The following is an 18,985-nucleotide window of genomic DNA, read 5'->3' as shown; positions in this document are numbered from 1 at the left end:
TTTAGCAAAATTAGACGGGACTTACAGGGAATCACAGAACATTGTGGTATGGAAAACTTGTATTTTTTAAATGGAACACCCTGTATATTATTGCATTTTTGGATAGTTCTATTTTTAATAACAAAGATTTGTTAAATGAATGACACATCTAGCGTGTACCGTTTACGTTTCAACTATAAATTAGTTGCACATCAATTTTAATTTTTTATGAATTAGGTCTGTGATTTTTCAGGTAAACTTCACTAAGCCACAATTTTCTGTAACATCCTGACTAAATTTAAAATGGGTCTCCGGTAGCATTTCACATATTCTCAAAATTGAATTGCAATCGGATAACAAACTGTATACAGGGTGTCCCATAAGTAATGGTAAATAATTTAATGGCGGTGTCAAAATAATCCGATTTACGACAACTTAACTCAGACGAAAAGTCAACGGAAACAAAAATACAGGGGATCAAATTTTCAAATTACTTTTGTGTTTTTTTCTGAAATTATGAATTTGGGGCCTTTTGAGAGTGACAAATTTGATATAAATTTGAATATGTTCTAAACAAAAAAGGTATACCTTGTTGGTATCCCTAAGATCAATAGTTTTCGAGATATTTGCAATTAAAGTATTCGGTGCGATGCATGTACGAGGAAAAAAAAATTGAAAAAATTTTGGTCTGAGGTAAGTTATGGTAAATCGGATTATTTTGACCCAATAAATACGCCATTAAATTATTTACCATTACTTATCGGACACCCTGTATATAGTAACTCATCATAAACTACCAGGTAATTTGGCAAAAAAACTCTAATAAATCTATCAAAACGACACATAAACACAGTTACACGACCAGCATACCTCCAATAAATTCAACGAACGAATATATAAAATTATTTTTCTCCAAAGATCCTAAAATAACGCTGGAGTTGTTATCGAAACTGCACTCAAAACGAATTAAGAAGATATTCGGAGAGAAATATTAAACTCACTCCACAGAAAATTAAAATCGTAAAAGTGAATCCACCTGCAGGACGTTGAACTCTTTAATAACAGAATTTCTCAAATGAATGGTTTAATTAATAAAGAAATAACTAAAATATTAATTACCGTTGACCCAAAGATGCTAATGTAAAATACTATTAATAGAAATTTAAACTGAAAGGTCTGCATGGGAAAACAATGAAATAATAGGTGGAACATCTAAGGATTATAAAGGCTTTATTAGCTAGATTAAACATTAATTATTTTTTGGGTACCCTAATTTTGTGTTCAGTTTTGAATGAAACTCCACGTTCCATAATGTATAAATAGTTCACAAAAAAACTGACCACTAATGTGTCCACCTAATTCTAAAAACAACATTTTGGCTAAGTGTCTAAACAAAATGAATTATTACCTGCGATGCATTTAGCCCAAAAATAAATTGAAACATTCTAAACATATGGTTGCATACAACTGTTTAAATAAAAAAAAAATTGATTGAAAAATAAATTTTAAAAGTGCACTTTTATGCAAGTCAAAATACTACAAAATAAGCAAAGTTGTTTACTTACATATCGACATAGATAACTTGGAGCAAAACAGTATAAATGAACAAATTACAAAACATCGCACTGGACCTTAAAAAAAAAATTATAAGAGCTTTTCAACCCTAATTATTTTGAATCATGTTCGGGTGTGATGAAAATAATCGTCGTGTTTTGAACTGGCGGACATTCAGCTACAGACAGAACTGACTGCTGTCTACCTCAACTGAACCTAGTCTGATTTTGTGGATAGAGGTGGGACGGTCCAAATGTATATTGATCGCTTTAGCAGCGGCGCTGTTACTCTCCACAACGCGCTCTCAAATTTTCACTCAAAATGAAACTCTCGCCCGTTTCCTCCGGTTACGTCCCAAATTTCGCGCGACTTGCATACGGTGCTACTTTTAACATGTTTCGGTCTTTTGTTGTATAACTATCATTTACTATTTTATGATCCCGGAAATTGATTTCGAAAAACTTTTTACTCAAAACTATGACCCAATTATGCCTCACTATTGGAGGCTAGGTTATGACGTCATATTTGACCTAATTCCCGTAATTCCGACGTCACTCAGGGTGTTGGCGGTGCCAGGTTTTTCCCCGAGTTCACCCACCATTTCAACACAACTTTAATTTAAATCCAAACACGTTGGCGACAATTTGCCTCGTAAATTGGAATCTTTAAAGAAGACAATAAAATACGTTAGTTACAACTGCACTTTAGAAAACTATTATTTTACCTCCATGGAGAGCAGAGGGGACGTTTAAACCAGAATTTTACAGTAGCTTTCACAGGAGACACATTTAAACACAAAACTTTCTTTCTCTTGAGATTTAAAATTTCAAATGGCTAGACGAAAAAGAGACCACAGAGGATTGTAAAAAGGTTTATTTAATAAAATTTCTTAAGGTTGGATAGTACACAACAAGCGATCATCATTAAGTGTCTGTATATTATATACTAAGAAAAGAGGAAGGTGGATCCATCTGCCGCTAGAAATAAGAAATAATATTTATTGAAATAAAAACCAAAGTGTAATAAATATTTTGGCAGACAAACAAATGTAGCAAAGAAAATTAATAGAAATTCAGAAGTCTGGCAAAAATTAACTACAATTAAGATCTAATATTTTGAATTTCCTTAAAACGGTTTAAATTTTGTCACCAACACGTCAGAAAGTTTCCAACTAACTAGTTTTGCACTGAATTTTTCCATGAAAACCGCTATAATAAAATAATAAGACACGCAGTGGTAATAGAATTAAAATGTATTTAAATAAGCGAGAAATAAAACCATTAGGAATTGCAAAGTATGCCATAAGGATAATCATAACTTAAGGATGTATGATTGGCATTTATCTCAAAGTTTCATGTTGTGGCCAGCAAGCATCAAGATTCTCCTTGTATATCTAGTCACCTACACATATAATGTTCATAAGAGCCGAAACAATAATGAAGTACGTATACACTCTCGTCAGAAGTTTCAGCGCCTAAGGAATTAAATTGCCTAGTTTGCTTGTTCACTCAAAGTAAACTTCAGCTCCATAGCTAATTTGTATCCTAACTCAGGTCTTCGATCTCTCCCTTCCACCATAGCTTTAACTTGAGAGGAACCGACAATCACTCCATTATTAGTAATTACAGTGTTTTTAGTTTTCTCGATATCGGTCAAATCCACGCCTCGGCTGCAATCATCCAGAAGAATGGTGCGATATCCAATAGCCAAAGCGTCCACAGCAGTAGCTCCTATTTATCATCAACACACATAAGCCAGAAACTTCAACCGAATTAAAAATAAAATAAATTACCAACACAAACATCATAGGCCAATCCACAAATATAAATGTCAGTGGCGTTTTTCATACGAAGTTGAGCACACAAAGTGGTGTCTGTCATTTTCTTGTTGTCCCAAAACACCGAATAGGAGTCAACATCAGGGTTTGTGCCTTTATAAACTTTAGTTGCATTCTCCATCACCTGCGCACATTTCAAAGTTAAGACCTCAACAAACACAATGTCAAAATGATAACCTTCAAGTCTTTATGGAGTTCTGAACCCCAAGTATCCTGAACGCAATGTCTAGGCCATAATCTCTGTTTTTGTGGTGGATTTCCTTTAAAAACCACCGTATCGTAGGTTTGTGCGTTTTCAGCTGTTACAGGGCTGTTGGGATCTAATTCTCTTTCTCCGATGTTTTCTATAAAGGAAACATGATTGCTAGGGTGCCAATCTAAAGAGTAGAAAACAGCGTCAAATTTAACTGTGTCTAGAAGTTTGTTTATTGGGTCGATTACGTCCAAACCTGCAAAATAACTATTTTAATACACTGAAAGTCAATACTTCATAATTATAAACCGTTTTGTTGGGCGGAGCAGTTGCTAATATTGAGAGTTCCGGAAATAAAGTCATTTTGCACGTCAACTATCAAAAATGCGGATATAGGCCTGACAATCTGCAAAAAATAATTTGAGTAGATGCGAGGTAAATTTGTTTCTGAGCCCAAAAATACAACTTGATATGTAAGTTAAGCATACAATTTTTATCCAGTGGTTCCAGCAAAAAGCAAACTCATCTTTATCGATGCGTCCATCATCGTTGGTATCAAAAACAACAAAAATATCTTTCAACTTTTGCTCCTCCAAGTGATAGATTTTCCCTCTATCATTCCTAAACAAAGCCCTAGTCAACAACCTAAACTCGTCAACACTTAAATAACCATCCCTAATAAAAATTCAATTTTGCACACAATATATAAAACATTACCATAACTTCTTACCCATCTTTGTCGAAAGCCTGGTAACAAGCGTCCATACCAACTATAGTTGGGAATTGGGGAGCAATTTACAGTAACGAAACACAAAACAAAAAGCAACAAACAGTTGTAAATTCCAACTCACCAAAACGACCTACATAGTGAGGATTGTAGGAGGAAATATTTCTCGGACCGACAGGAAAGCAGGAATATTCGCATACACAGTGACACGTCCTGGCACCGTCCTCTTTGTCCGGAGTAAATTGTTCCATTTTTAGACCACCTTTTCAATCAGTTTTTTTGTGAAAAATGTGTTTTGTTCTTTAATTCAGTTTAGCATAGAATAAGAAGAATGTGAGTGATGATATCTCCTGTGCAAAAGCTGCAGTTTTCCATGCTGGATACAAAAACACTGAATTTGAACCTGAAGTTTTAGTAAATCATCATGCTTGAGCAAATTATGAATCTTATAAGTACAAAATAATGGTTTATTAGTTTAGAGGTATAAAATTTGTCCTGTTGCAAAAAACAATATTGACTTATTTAATTACTGTAATAAGTTAACTTGTGAAAATTGAAGATTATTTTCAAAGGATACTAGTGGTGCCACACCAGTGTGAAACAGAGAAGTTTGCCGCAGAAACCTGGAATATTGTAGTTAGAAAATAATCAGTAAAGGAGGAAGGTTTCGCTATTGATCCACTAACATTATTAGTGATATCCATTAACATTATTAGGAGCAGGCAGATCAATAAATGATTAATTAACTGTGCACTGTCATTGTTTCAAGAGATCAAAAAAAGTATCAAATGAATTAAGGGGTGGAATATGTTCGGGCAATGTGAAAATTTCCGAACAATATTCCAGAATTCAATTTGAGGAAGGAGAAACAGGCAAAGAGTAGGAGGGTCCTCAAGGGTATCGTTAAAGAAAAAAAAAATTCCACATACATCATAAATAAATTTTACATTTATTAAGCACTTTTTAACAAGCAATTGAAAAGGACCGCAATTTAGTTATTATTAAGGTTACAATTTAAGATATGAACCTATAATTGCCTGACGATAAATTTTATTTTCAATATTTGGATACAATAATATAAATATTACGAATGACGAGTTACCAGAAAACTAAATAAAACCATATTCTCGAGATATCGATTTATTTGGTTTTCAAATTTATTATCAGTTTCGTCTGTCACAGTCAACGTTAGCTATATTTCCTAGTAGCTATACAAAAACTAGGTAAGAGGCTAAGAGTGTTCCTAGAAATTTCACGACATTATTTTAGATGAGTTTATCACATCGATTTTCGCTTCATATAGAGGTTCGACAATAAAAGAACGAACTTAATTGAAATGCTTTAAGTTGGAAAATCGAAACGAGAAACTTAAAAGTGATGCGACAAAAATTACCATTTCCCCATATAAATGACAATACGCGTTTGTCACTTAAAACTATAAAATGCAAACTTTAATATAATAAAAACGTGTCGGTGACCACACCGTCGCACAGGACAGCATAGAGCATATTAGATAACATTATACAACAATTTTAACATACAAGATGACTAGTATAGACCGAGTTGTTAATAAAAGATTATTGGAAGAAGTATTCTGGCGCAGAAATTACACTGACATTTGACTCATATACTCCCTCGAATAGATTACAATAAACTAACTAACAATTTTATCCCTGTCCCAGCCGAATTAACAATAATAATACACAAGAATTAACTGCGAATAACTACGAGAGTTTAAAATAATTAAGCAGTCAAAATCAGCAGTCTCTAGCCAGAACGTCGAATTTGACTAAGTCAAATTCAACCAATTCAACATAATACGGGAATCGAGTAAAAAACAAGACGCCGCTTCATAAATAATTACTCTATCACTTGAATATACAACCGTCCATTATCAAGGCATAACAGGCATAAAAGTACAAAAATGACCTAACTAAAGAACCCTCCCAAAGAGCTAAGTAGTCAATTCCCTCGATGAAATTAGTAAGTTGTCACTATAAAGCTTTAGAACGTGAAATAACCAAAAAAATATAACGTAAAGAAATTTGTTATACACCTATACACACACACTAGATGTAAGTCTGGGATTGATTTTTGTTTAAATAAATCGTTAGGACAAGGGCTATACCTATTAAATAATCTTACTGGGAGCAATCCGAGCTCAGCTCACATCTAAGAATCTGAAAACAACGGCGAATCAATTTTTAACTATTGTTATTGCATACTTGCAGGTTACCGTACTGCTGACTCGGAGTCTGCCATGCGCTGTTCGAGTTTAACGAATCCGCGTTTATCGTGTCCACTACTGTGTTGGCATTCTTTACACTTTCATCTGGAATTCTACAAACCTCTATTTTATCATCTTTTTTTCCTTACGATTGTCAGTTATGCAACTCTTTCCCAGTTCCCAAGACAACGGCAAAGCGTTGCATAATCTCAAACCACCCTTGCAACCCTTTCATCAAACAATCAATTCTAGACAAAAATGGACGGAATATCATCATCATTTCAGAAAAACCTCTAACTAGTCCACGTTTCATTCGCAGTTGCAAAGGCTTGCTAATATAATAAACTCCTAAGATTAAATTTACAGCTACGTTAAGTCCATTCTAATTTTATGTGAAAATTGCACTTTAAATTTATTAACTTCCCAGCGATACATACATATTGTCGACAATTCCAACGTCAACATCTTTGCCGTTCTTGGTACTGGAATCCTCAGTTCCGTTCTCCTGTTTCGTTCCGTTCAACTTATTATCATTGACTTTATTCTCTATGTTAAGCTCATTTTCGTTCTGGGGCTTGTTCTCGGATGCATTCTCGTTCTTATCTTGAGAATTCTGCCAACACAACAACTCGGTCACACTCACCCATCTTCAAGATTCCTCTTCTTTTAACTCACCTGCTGAGACGCCAGGTTAGCGTTGGCCTTCCCTCTAGTCCTCGACATAATCATCTCTACTCTTCTCCTACGCTCTTCTCTCTCCTTCTCTTCATTCTCTAGTTTTTTCTGAAGCTCGATCTTCTGCTTCTCAGCCTCTTCTTTAGCCTTTCTATCAGCCTCATCCTTCAACTGCTTCTGTCTTAGCTCTTCCTCTTTTCTAAGACGTTCTTCTTCTTCTCTCTTCTGAGCTTCACGGATAGCTTCCTGCAACCTTTCCTGTTCAGCTTGCCTTTGCATTTCAGCTAAAAGCCTAGCTTGCTCTTCTTCTTGTTGTTGTCTTTCCAACTCAGCTTTTTGCTCAGCCTCAATTCTTTGACGTTCAAGCTCAGCCTGTCTTTCAGCCTCCTCTCGTATTAGACGACGCTTTTCTGCTAAAGCAGCTTTGGCTTCTTCTTCGGTAGTGATTCTAGGCTTTGAAATAGACGTAGTCATTACTTCATTTGGTTCGCTCACATCTACTAAAGGTGGCTGTGGTTCTACAGGTTGCTGTAAAACAGGTGGTGCAACAGCCGCTTCTTCACTAGCACTTTTCTCGGCTTCTATAAAGTTTTGGTTGACATTCTGTGATAGGACGGCTGGTTGAGGCTCGGGCTGTGGAGGAACTTCTTTGACTTCCGCAAGACCTTCAGCAGGTTTCACTTTTTCCTCAACTGGTGGTACAGGTGCTGCTTCCCTAAAAAAGTTTGGTACCAATATAGATAATGCAACATTTGTTAAAAATTTGTAGTTAGTTAATTTTACTACACAAAACACACTTACTTAGCTTCTACAGCATCAGGTGCAGGTGGTTTAACTTCCTTAAATTGGGGTGGTTCTTGTGGTTTAAATTCTTTCTTATCAACCCCCACAACTTTGGGAGCAGTTTCCTCACTGGGTGACTTAATAGCAGGCTTATTTCTAGGCAAGCCTTTGTCGATCTTCTCAGAGGTGTTGGTTTTGGACAAAGACTTTCGAGTTTTAGGGATTGGAGGCTTGTCGCCTTTATCGTTATTTTTTAAGTCATGCGTTACCCCCGTAACGTGAATGCTAGCGGGTCGAGGCTTACGAGGAGTACTATAAATACGATGTCGCACGTTCACAGAGCTTGTAACGCTGTTTGTGCTTTGGTGACTCATGGAACTGCTCGGTCTAGATGAAGCTATAAAACCAGAAAAAAGACTTAGTATTTAGTGGGAATAATGATTAATTTCCCCAAGGTTACTGGTTAAATACCCCAGACAATTTCTACTAGTACTACTCAAGCACTTTACTTTTTAGTTGTGCTTCTAGAAGCTGTTTACATGTAGAGAGTATTCAGGGTTTTGCAAGATAATTGTTTACTTTGAAGAATCAAAAATGTGTACCAACTAATAACATTACCACTTATGAACAAACTGAAAGTAAATCTGGCAAAGCCCTATAAAATTTGAATACCAGAAAGCATAGATGTTAAAAGTGTAAAGTGCAAAGTGCTAATGTACTTGGCTACAGCACAGGCTGATTAATACGTCCACCACCACAAAAAAAACATAATTCTAAAATAAAGAAAAACACAAGTTATTAAAAGCTTCACAAATTATATTTCAAGCGTTAGATTTGTTAAAGTAAGCAGGGATATCAGATGAGTATTAGAAGGCGACGTTATTACAATGTTTTTATATGTTAAACCTGGCTTTTTACAGCAAACTGATGAGTTTACGAAACACAATGTTCGGGGTGACAATCACCCCGAAAGAAGGAAATCTACAAAAACCTTAAACCCTAAAAGTTATCAACTGGCCCAAAAAAGTTAACGATAAGAAGAGCAACACTAGAACCATCGCCTAGAACGACAATATGATAAGTAGTCGTACCCTCGCTGGTACTGCCTGATTGCTGAGCCAAAAGTAATTTTTGCTGCCTCAATTGAGTGGCTCTGTTCACTCTAGGGGGAGCCACAGGTCCATCCGGGCTAAGTTGATGCATACTCCGACTATCCGCCTTGTTAAGAAGTTTGCGGGGACTCAGTTTAGTACCCACGTGAGCTAAGTGACTCATACTACGAGTCACTGAGCTCTTGGGGGCCATACTGGATTCGTCTAGGGCCGGCAATATTGGTTTCCTTGGCTTAGCGAGCTGGTCTAAGCGAGACATTGAATAGGCCCTACCTATAGTTTAGTTTTGTTATTCTCAAACTGCTTCTTAGGCTACTACTGCTAAAGGCATTTAAGCATTCCGTAAATTTAAGGCTAACTAAGAAGCTGGCTTGAACTTTTCCGACTTCAAACCGACTCTCAGTAATAGAAAAAGACAATCGTTCTTACATTCCGTTAAATATAAATAAATAAAAGCATTCCAACAAAATGTTCAAGCAAATTCAATCAAACGACAACACGGTTAATCCAGTCAATAAAAGCTTTAGAACGAGCACTGTACCTGGAGAATGGATGAGTGACTTGCGGGAGCCAGACGAATTAAACGACGAATCCCTCGAAGGTATCGTGGGAACTAAATCAGTTCTGCGTCTGCCCAAGTAACCGCTTGCGCACCCTGCTGGCGTCGTCGGACTTGTCAAACCTAAAAATTGACCTCTAGGATTGCCTTCATTCCTAATAACTTGAACCGAAATTTCCTTACTAGCCTTTACACAAGTTTACTTAAATCTTTAGTTAATTTTACACCAAATAAGTTGCAACCAAATCAAAAATGTTTAGAAATTAGCGTTAAGTCGCAATTGTAATTATATCTATAATATAGATATTGCACGCTGGTTCGAGACAAGAAAAATTAAAGGTTAATAAAACTACTTGTATATTTAAAGTGAGGGTCTAGTGCCTAGAAGACAATTACAACAAATAACGCAATCAAGTTTAAATCATATCTTGCACCAAAATATATGTGGCTAAAATGTACTTTCTGAAGTATATAACCGTACTTGATCCATTTACAATGTACTTATATCAGATATTTCAGCCGGTTTAAAGTGTATTTCTGTAAATTTAAATGTATTACATTTACATGGATTTAACTGATATATTTGCATGCATATTTGATAAAAAAACTTTTCTTTAGCAAGTGCTTTACCCTGTCTATAGAATAAACCTTAACATTTTTTGCATAACAGTGAACAACATTTTTGTAGTTTTAAATCTAGGATTACTACTTCTCGGTGTAATCACTGTTAACATTGTCAAGCAAGACTTGATTATGGGCAACCAAAAATTTGTGGAGCTTTTAAAGAAAGAAAGAACAGAACACAAAAAAAACTGTTTGCTGACCTTCCTGTGCAGCTGTGAACGTGTCTTCATGCAAAAAATCTAATTCAACATTCAAAATTGGCACAAACAACTAATCTAACCTAACACACATAGTGTAACTCCCCCTTTAAACAAAATGGTATATTGTACGTACTTTCTCCAGCTCTTTCCAAACCACCAGCTGAAGTTGCCCTTTTCTTGCTACCCGTATCCAGATCCCGTTCGCTTTGCCTTCTAGTTAACGAACTGCCCGATGAGGTAGTTGATGTAATATTTTGGGTTGAAGTGGCCCTTCGGTGACCCCAAAATGATACCGTAATATCCGTCGGATCAAGCATGCGTGGAGTTGAAGAACCAAAAGCAAAAACGATGCTACTACGCTCGTTCTTCCTTCTAGCCTCTATTCTAGCTTCTCTTTCTTGATTTCTTCTGAGAATCGATTCAAGTCGGTCTCGTTCAGCATCGTTTATAGCACGTTTCCGCTCCTCAACTTGATGTCTTCTAGTGTCATCTTTCAAACGCATTTCTTCCAATCGCCTTCGTCTTTCTTGTTCTTTTTCTTCCTTAAAGCGTTGTGCAGCCATGGCTTGCGCTTTAATTTCCTCCAGTTTCTTGTGCCGTTCTTCATTTTGCCTTTCCTTGAAAGAGCGTATTTTGGATTCCTTCTCGGCTGAAATTCAATTGAGCATTTTAGCAACAAGTTTAAAAATGTGGATTAGGCAATCAAACACGTACAAGTGTAAGCAGCAAGGTAAGACAACAAAAAGAACATTGTCGAGTATGGGGTATTTGTATGTGTTGACACAAGGCACTAAGTTTATTGAACTGAACACCCGAGATCGAAGTGCAATACGACTCCTACTTTTAACGAAAATAAACTTGGAAAAAGTTCTTTTAATTGCTTTCAGTGTCGCTTTTGATGGAATACTAAGGCAATCCAGGAAACTCACATAAAACCCAGTTAAGGAAATACGGTCGTCACATGGGGGTTTCATATTTCTTTAAGTGACTAAAAAATACAACTAGAACGTTTTACGTTTCTCACCTCGTTAAAAATGTCAATTTTACTAAAATTTTCTTGCCGGTGTGAACAAATCGTTATTTACGGTTTACGCTTAATGACATATCACTAATCAGTTTTACAGTTAACTTCTAACTCTAATTCAATTAGAATAAACATTTGTTGGCTGCACCCACGTGGAGATTTCTATTTTCAAGAAAACTGAGTGAAGACGCTTAAACCCAATAAACCGGAAAGCAATCAACTATGTTTTAGAAGACAGGTGATTTCGATATATCGAAATCAACTTAACAAAGGATTTGCGGCACGCATCAAGGTAAAATAGTTGTGTATCAGTAGCGGCGGCATATTTCTTATAATTGAGCTTCAAACAATTGTTATGTTTCAAGGAACTTTTTTTTCTATTAATGGTGGCCTTAATATTTAAAAAGGAAAAAATATTCACAAGGTGATGAGTTTAGAGTGAAGTTAATCAGCAGTATAAATAAGTATTAAAGCAAAAAACTGTGAGACCTAGAAATTGTCAATACATTAATAAAACTAGACACTGCCACTGTTTAGTACAAAGCATTGTACTGACGCAAGTAGAAAAGTATAGAAAATCCTTATATGGGTAACATATCTACCAAGCTGTCCCTATATCACACACAATATTACAGTAATAGTAAAAATGCAAGTTTTACGTAACGTTTTTCTTAAGAATTCCTAGCATGCTTGGTAAAGGTCATATTTGAGATGCCTTACAAATTGCTTTAGATATGCAGTGCGTTAAGTGCAATTTATAGGCCAAATTAAAGACATTACGTGAAAAAGCTAAACGAGGAATTAAAATCGTTCAGTCTCTAATTCAACGGCATTGAGTGCTATACAAGGAACTGGACATCCAATGCCATGGTTGGTCAATAAGGTTAAACTATTAAAAACAAATTACTTTTACTTTAAAATTTTGTAGTAAACGGGACTTGTGTCCAAACAATAAATCTTCCTGGATCTTTGAACTGGGCCATTTTAGATGTTGGAATTTGATGTAGTCAGCATGACAAATTGCTTTAGTGAACCAGAACGCAGTTTCAAAAAAACGTCGTTTCTGCAAAATTGCATTCTCAATACATGGAAGTACAGATTATTATGAAGCAGCGTGGCGCAATTACTTCGAATTGGGTTTTAAATTGAAATTGAATTTTTCCAAACAAACGGAATAGCTGACTAGTTTCTGCTAATGGTTTGAATGGTAATGTCGATCGAGTGACCTTCCCACCTACCTGAAACGTGCCTATTTCATTTTCACTGCGTTATATCCCTTAATTAGTTTTCACTTTTGACCAACTGCCAAATGCATTTATTTGCCAAAAAGTGCTCATACCAACAGGAACTGCTGTGTTTGACGTGATAATTTAAAACCATTACCACCAAAGACAAAATAAAAATCGAATTAACATTATTCTTGAGTAACAACCGCAGATACTTTACGTGTAACGCATAAACAGCTAATTTAAATACAGTGATTGCGATGAAAAAATGATCAGGCGTTATTTGTTTTCTAAATATAGTTGTGACAGCAGGATGATTTTCGATGAATTATCGATTATTGCCACATCCTGTGACCTATTCACATGGTACGCAGAAACCACCTACCAAGAGGGTATTCACATCTGTATCTCACACCCAACAATAAAGACATTTCAGTGGCCTACAGGAACTTCCTAGACCAACACTTTTTTGAAATACTGCTTAGGCATCTTTATTATGCAAGAATTAAGACCCTCAGGTGACTTGAATGGATTATTAATTGACCAGCCGCATTTTAACTTGAAGGCATTGCAAATTGGCATTGTAAATGTGCTTTGTACATTTAAAAGTACCAGCAACTTGTAATCTGTGCATTTTCCAACACTGAGTCATGCAATTATTGTTTCAAAGGAAATGACATTGATAAGTAAACAAAAAGTGCCTATTTTCAGAAAACGAGAAATGTCGTAAAACTGTTTTTGCAGTTGCAAGGTAAAACCCAAATTCAAGTTAAGTGGCTGTTAATCTGGACGTTATAGAGTGTTATCTGTTTATTTATATTAATCTAATTAAATTACCATAGGGATCAAAGGAAGATTTTACAGTAAATCCACACAAAAAAAATACAATTAATTGGCTTGTAAATAAATAATCAAAGTTACACCACCAGCTCATTGACTAACTTTATACAGGTGGGTGTCAATAAAGTAGGCTATTGAAGCCATTCATGACCTTAAGATTTGTTTATTTTATTGGGACATATATCCAAGGTATGCAGGGTGCGTGGTAACACCTGCAAAATTTCTTTACAAAAATGATCACTTTCAGTAATAAAAGGAAAGTTCAAATTAATAGTTATAAGCAATAACAGAAGCAAAGTAGTACAAACATCCTGCATTTACTCATGTGAGGAAATTCCGAAGATAAGAAAGGTAATACAACCGAGTGTTGCAGATCGTCACAATGTCATGAGTAACCCGGTATTCTGCGCCGTAAAAAGTTAATTAATTTTAATTTATTATTTTAATTGTGCACAAACACTTGGCACGCATCAAGGACGCAAAACCATATTGTTATTTAGAAAAAGCGCCAGTTTGGTATGCTTTTTCAGATTATGGTTTCTTATTGTTCCAGGTGAATGAATTTGAAGAAAGTGAAAGGGTCAAGATAATTAGGCCACTAAAATTGGTAAAGGTTCCTCTGAGTTAATCTGGGAGCTTTAGAGTGTGAAAGCAGAATTTAACTTTGTTGTATTAATTGTTGCATATCTAACCCTCAATAATTATTTATAACATACAATTAAAACTGACCTCAAAAAGCAGTGAACAACCCATAATAATTACTCACAAACCAAAATACATTACATATGAAACTTGCTTAGAAATAGAGATAAGAAAATGACGAATGACCTAAAAGTTAATTCTGATAACTAGAAATTAAAAAAATATGTATTAAAAGTGCTTTATGCAAGAACATTATCATCCAGGAAGTACTTCAAGCAACCAATAGAAATTTACCAGCAGTGCATCCCTCTACATACCTACATCATGTTTGGTTTGCTTGGAACCACCACTATGATGATATTGTCTAACTTTAAGCACGTCACTTTTAGACACATTTTCCTGAGAAAGAGTTTTAACCAAAATACTTCGAATGCAATTGATGTGTTCACTAAAACTTTCGTTTTGGTACCGCATCATCCCTCGTCAACTTGCTCCGAACCGTTCGGGAACCCGATCGAGTACCGAGTGTTCCGACATTCGTTCTGACAGTTACACAACAAGACTGAGGCATATTTTGTTTATCGACGGTCGCGGTTCATAGATAAAACACGATCAAAACATTTCGACAAACCTGCGCGGATTTCATTGTTGCATTTATGAATGACCCTGATGGTCATCTACTATCTATCAACATTTTTCTTTGGATGGACTATTTCCGCGCACAAAAATTGCGCTTAGCAAATGATTCACTGTCTTAATCACCATTTTACTGTTAAATACCACCATTGTATAGTTTATTCACTGTAATGTTTGCAAATAGAACTCTGATAACTGCTATTATAAGCTTAGATAAAAAGAAGACTCTAAAGGTATTTCAAAATTAAATAAATGCCTAAATGTGTCGCAGGATTAACCTTTATCTGTCGTAATTGACCTAAATTTATCTCATTTTACAGCCTGAATTTTGCATTGACACTGTATAAAAATAATTCTTTGCTCATTTATCGATTATATTGTATACGTTTCTATGTTCACGTATCATGAGTAACTATATCTTCCTATACAGTCCAATTTTTTAAAAATGTTTCTTATCTAGTACATATAGATTTACAAATAAGGAAACATTGGAATTTCAGGTGCTTCTTTCTGCTACTTTGTACATTCACCTAATTGAAGCTAATAATATGTAAAAATAACCTATTTTGAAATACACAGGGTAATGATGACTTAAATATGTGTGTGTGTGTATGTTGTGTTTTTTCAATCTAAAATGACTGTATGTTACAATGTCATCTTGTCAAATGTAACTAACCTTCACTCTCTATAAAGTCCTATTTTCGGGTCTTGTAAAGAGTAAGCATCCACGAATTTTACGTTAATTTTTTAACAGTTAGATTACGGCTTCTATTGCGGTAAATTCACAATTTTCTTCAGAAAATTGAGATAAAAATCCTTAAAATGTAGGATAATTTGGTGGAAGAACCACACTTCACGTGTCAGGAAATCGGTGGAATAATTGAACTAACATTGAATGACATCTGAAGTTGACGTACATACTGTCAAGTATCAGTTATCCTCTGTGCATTATGCGGCGTTGCCAGACGGTTTTCTTTTCGTTATTAATATTTAATACTTCAACTGATTTTTATTGTTTTTATTGATAAAAATATGTTTGGTAGCTAAATATGCGCTTAGTACAGGTGGCAAAGCTTGTTTTTATAAATTATAACTAATTATACTGCACTGTTAATTGTACGACTCATTGTATAACAGTGTTTAAGCCTATACAAGCTATTTAAGCCTATACTTGACAACATTGCAGAAGGTAAATTGTGGTTCCTCCACCAAATCCAAATCCATCCACAAACTCCTGGATGCTTAATGTTTACAAGACCCCTATTTTCAAGAAATCACAGAAAATCAATAAATGTCCTTCTACCTCAGACTAGCTGTTTCCTGTAAGTTTACCCAAACACACCTTAATAACACTTAATGTGTCCTAAACAATGGTGTCAAAAAAATAATCATAAAACAGACATCTTCTAAACCGACCGCCCAAAACAACCTGGCTGATCTCAACATTTCTAGCAAGGTCAGCCCTCCAAGGTAACTGTTTTAGGTGGTCTGGTACCATGTTGAATAATTATTGATATTTGCATGTTAAAACTTTTAACCCATGTAATGGTTTGACACCAAACCTGTTTGGGTTTGATGGAATTATTAGGAGTTTTGAAAAACAACAAAAGTCGTAACTTTTTACGTAATTTTCATGCCAACCTCTAGTCTATCATCATGTATGGGTGAGGCCATTTAATTAATACGCCTAATGTAAAATGGCGCATTCCTAAAAGAGGTCTATTTTGGGAAAACGTTTGTCCTGCAGAAATATTTAGGTCAGAGTGTTGAATCCTCCCAAAGTACTTTATCATCATAAACACTTTTACGGTAATGGACACAATTATTTGCATGTGATAAGTATTGATCTGGTACACTCATTTCATCCCTAAAGAATTAAAAGTCATGAACAGTGACGATTTTTACCCTTACAACTTTAAACAAACATGCAGCAAACCAAAACCATGCTCTTAACATTATTAACAAAAGCTGTTATTGCAATAAAAATTAACTTTTAATTAAAAACTGTAAATTCTATCACCTGAAAGGAATTAAAAGTGTTAATGCATCAAGAAACCAGTTGGTTCAATTTTCTTTCTTTTTTTCATAGGAAAAAAAATTGTACTAGTATCTTTCAGCTTTAATTTTTGTTAGCTGTTATTGCATTACCACTATTACCAGCATCAACATAAACATATAATCTCACCATCTTGCCCTACATTAAAGCTAGAAAAATGTAGGGGGTGGCAATCTGAAAATGACAAAATAAATAGGTTACATATAGAGCCAAGACAATAAAACTGTCTAAATCGAAAGTATCTAAGTGCAGCTATGGGTCCTTGAACTTTACCAAATCTGGCAGAACTTCAATGCTATTTTCACCTAATGAATGAAGTTCAAGTACTCATTATACTGGTATTAAAAATTGTGTCTTGGCTGTTCAGTATACAAGACTATGTCTACTTTCATACTTTACCACATCTGAGACAATTACAAGTATATTTAGCAGTGAAGCCCAGAATAGATTATTAAACTAAAATAGCACAAGCAAGATTCTTAGCATATCTTTAGGGGGTTCAGCTACCTTTTTAGTCTTTCAAAAAAATTTTAACAGGTGTAGATGACTCCTAAGTTTTGGTCACTGGTCTGAAGTGAATAAATATTCAACTAGTGCTATATAGGGGCTTGCAAACCATAAAACTGCCTGTTGAGTACATACAATGAATTGCAAATTAGCAGTTTAGACAATTAAGTTAGCCAATTTGAATTGATTAATAGTGTGAAGGAAATATTCAAAATAATGTACCTTGTGGTGGTAAAATGAACATAGGTAACTCTCAAATACTTAGTCAAGCAGCCAGATCTGCAATTGATCCTTTTTGTAGAGGAAGTAGTAAAGATTTACATGCTTTTTTATTTATAGACATGAGAAAACTACAATAAATTTTAAATTTTACAGGAAGTTTTTTTGCTCATGTTTTGCAATGTAGTGTTTGAAGTTAATACAGACTTTGAAGTAAACATAGGGCTGCCTACAATAAACAAGATAATAAATCAGCTGTAAATGCATTTGATTAGGCACATTAGGCAAGTATATTTAATTATTTTATTGACTCACACAATGAAGCATGATTCAAAACCAATTGTTAATAATTTACACAATTGTGTGTAGGCTTTATGGAAATTAATGCCAGAACCCTACACTAGACTTTGCCTACTATATGCAGGTTTAATTCAAAAGTTTGTTGCCTCATAGCATAAATTAGCTTGCCAAAAATATTTATCAGGAAGGTGTTTTGGTGAATATCAGTGTCTGATAAGATAAAAATGCATGGGGTCTTTTAATAATTTTGCTTGTTCCACTTCACTTATTATATCAGCCTCTATTTTTGTCTGTTTGGCCAAGCTTTTGCTAAAGTGATTACAAGCTCAATAATTGGAAAGTTCTAGAAAATTCACAAGGGCAAATATGATTCAAATGAGGAATATGACTAACTGACAGGGTGGCAAGTAGTTTAGTCAGTGGGAGACTACTATGGGCATGTAGTAAGGTGGCAAAGAGAGGTAACAACTGTAAAACAAATGGGTGTCAAAAAATGTTGCCTGGTTGTCAATTTTACACAGAGAACAAGGTCGTTCAATATTCAATCTATTTCTCCCAGCAACTATAAGAGCTATAAGAGCCTTAACAAATCGATTCGCGGTTTTCTGACCGAAATAAAATCAAAGAGACCCACAGATGGTGGGTAACTTATATAACGTTGCATTTTACCACCCGACTGTGCCCCCCGGTGGCCATCTAAAGGAGCCCTACCGGCTTCAAAACTACCGGAAAACATTAACAAACTGTGCTAACCTGGATTCTTGGCTTGTTCCGGGATATCTCGTGCATTTTCTGCCATTTTGGCACCACTAAACTTCTCACTACAACATCAACGACATATCACATCACAACGAGCCCGAAAATTTCAGTTCACATTTGACAGATCAAACGTCAAACTGCCGATGTGATGTCGGAACTTTGCCGGTGCCCGGTGGCGCTGCAGTCGTAAGTAAATTTGTATGTGTCTACACTACCGGCTACAATATTTTATATCCACGTAAAGCTAATTTGTGATTGTGAACAGAGAAAAGCTTGTCTAGGCTGTTGTGACATAATAGATGTGAT

General features: G+C 35.3%; 2 protein-coding genes across 20 annotated transcripts in view; both read right to left on the bottom strand.

Moving 5' to 3' along the window:
* The window catches only part of GluClalpha (glycine receptor alpha 1), a 31,701-nt gene extending 29,795 nt beyond the window's left edge, over positions 1–1,906 (bottom strand). For 2 of the 6 annotated variants that reach the window (XM_081993769.1, XM_081993767.1), the window contains exon 1: positions 1,545–1,906. In XM_081993769.1, coding sequence (XP_081849895.1) covers positions 1,545–1,600 — 56 coding nt within the window. In that variant the 5' untranslated portion in view covers positions 1,601–1,906. The remainder of the gene's footprint in view (positions 1–1,544) is intronic. The other 4 variants (XM_081993766.1, XM_081993764.1, XM_081993768.1 and 1 more) reach the window with 3 other exon arrangements.
* Positions 1,907–2,390: 484 nt separating this feature from the next.
* Naam (Nicotinamide amidase) lies at positions 2,391–18,834 on the bottom strand. 14 transcript variants are annotated; one of them, XR_014180844.1, is made up of 9 exons: positions 14,520–14,772; positions 10,604–11,119; positions 9,629–9,808; positions 9,067–9,360; positions 7,994–8,372; positions 7,193–7,907; positions 6,955–7,130; positions 6,527–6,622; positions 5,217–6,470 (listed from the first exon to the last, which is right to left on the bottom strand). XR_014180844.1 is itself a non-coding variant. In XM_081993751.1 (9 exons), exons 1-9 carry the CDS (start codon positions 14,677–14,679, stop codon positions 6,463–6,465), a joined length of 2,532 nt encoding a protein of 843 aa, XP_081849877.1. In that variant the 5' UTR covers positions 14,680–14,772; the 3' UTR covers positions 5,217–6,462. The 14 variants fall into 14 exon arrangements, 12 of the variants coding, with proteins under 12 accessions (XP_081849885.1, XP_081849884.1, XP_081849877.1 ...); XR_014180843.1 differs by having other exon boundaries at positions 6,532–6,622; XM_081993751.1 differs by having other exon boundaries at positions 6,527–6,630.
* Between the last annotated feature and the right edge of the window lie 151 nt (positions 18,835–18,985).

The sequence above is a fragment of the Ips typographus genome, linkage group LG16, assembly GCF_016097725.1.
Source record: "Ips typographus isolate SLU linkage group LG16, UJ_Ityp_2.0, whole genome shotgun sequence".
Classification (NCBI taxonomy): Eukaryota; Metazoa; Arthropoda; class Insecta; order Coleoptera; family Curculionidae; genus Ips; species Ips typographus.
Note: the sequence above shows the minus strand (reverse complement) of the source record. Positions and strands in the feature narration are given on the sequence as shown.

What these genes read in the sequence shown, in the direction of transcription:
- Naam (XM_081993749.1), bottom strand. Translation starts at nt 14,679, where the DNA reads ATGATGCGGTACCAAAACGAAAGTTTTAGTGAACACATCAATTGCATT. An exon ending in GTCACTCATCCATTCTCCAG is followed by an intron (nt 9,361 to 9,628) that starts GTACAGTGCTCG and finishes ACTAAACTATAG; the next exon opens with GTAGGGCCTATTCAATGTCT. An exon ending in GTTGGAATTGTCGACAATAT is followed by an intron (nt 6,631 to 6,954) that starts GTATGTATCGCT and finishes AGAGGTTTGTAG; the next exon opens with AATTCCAGATGAAAGTGTAA.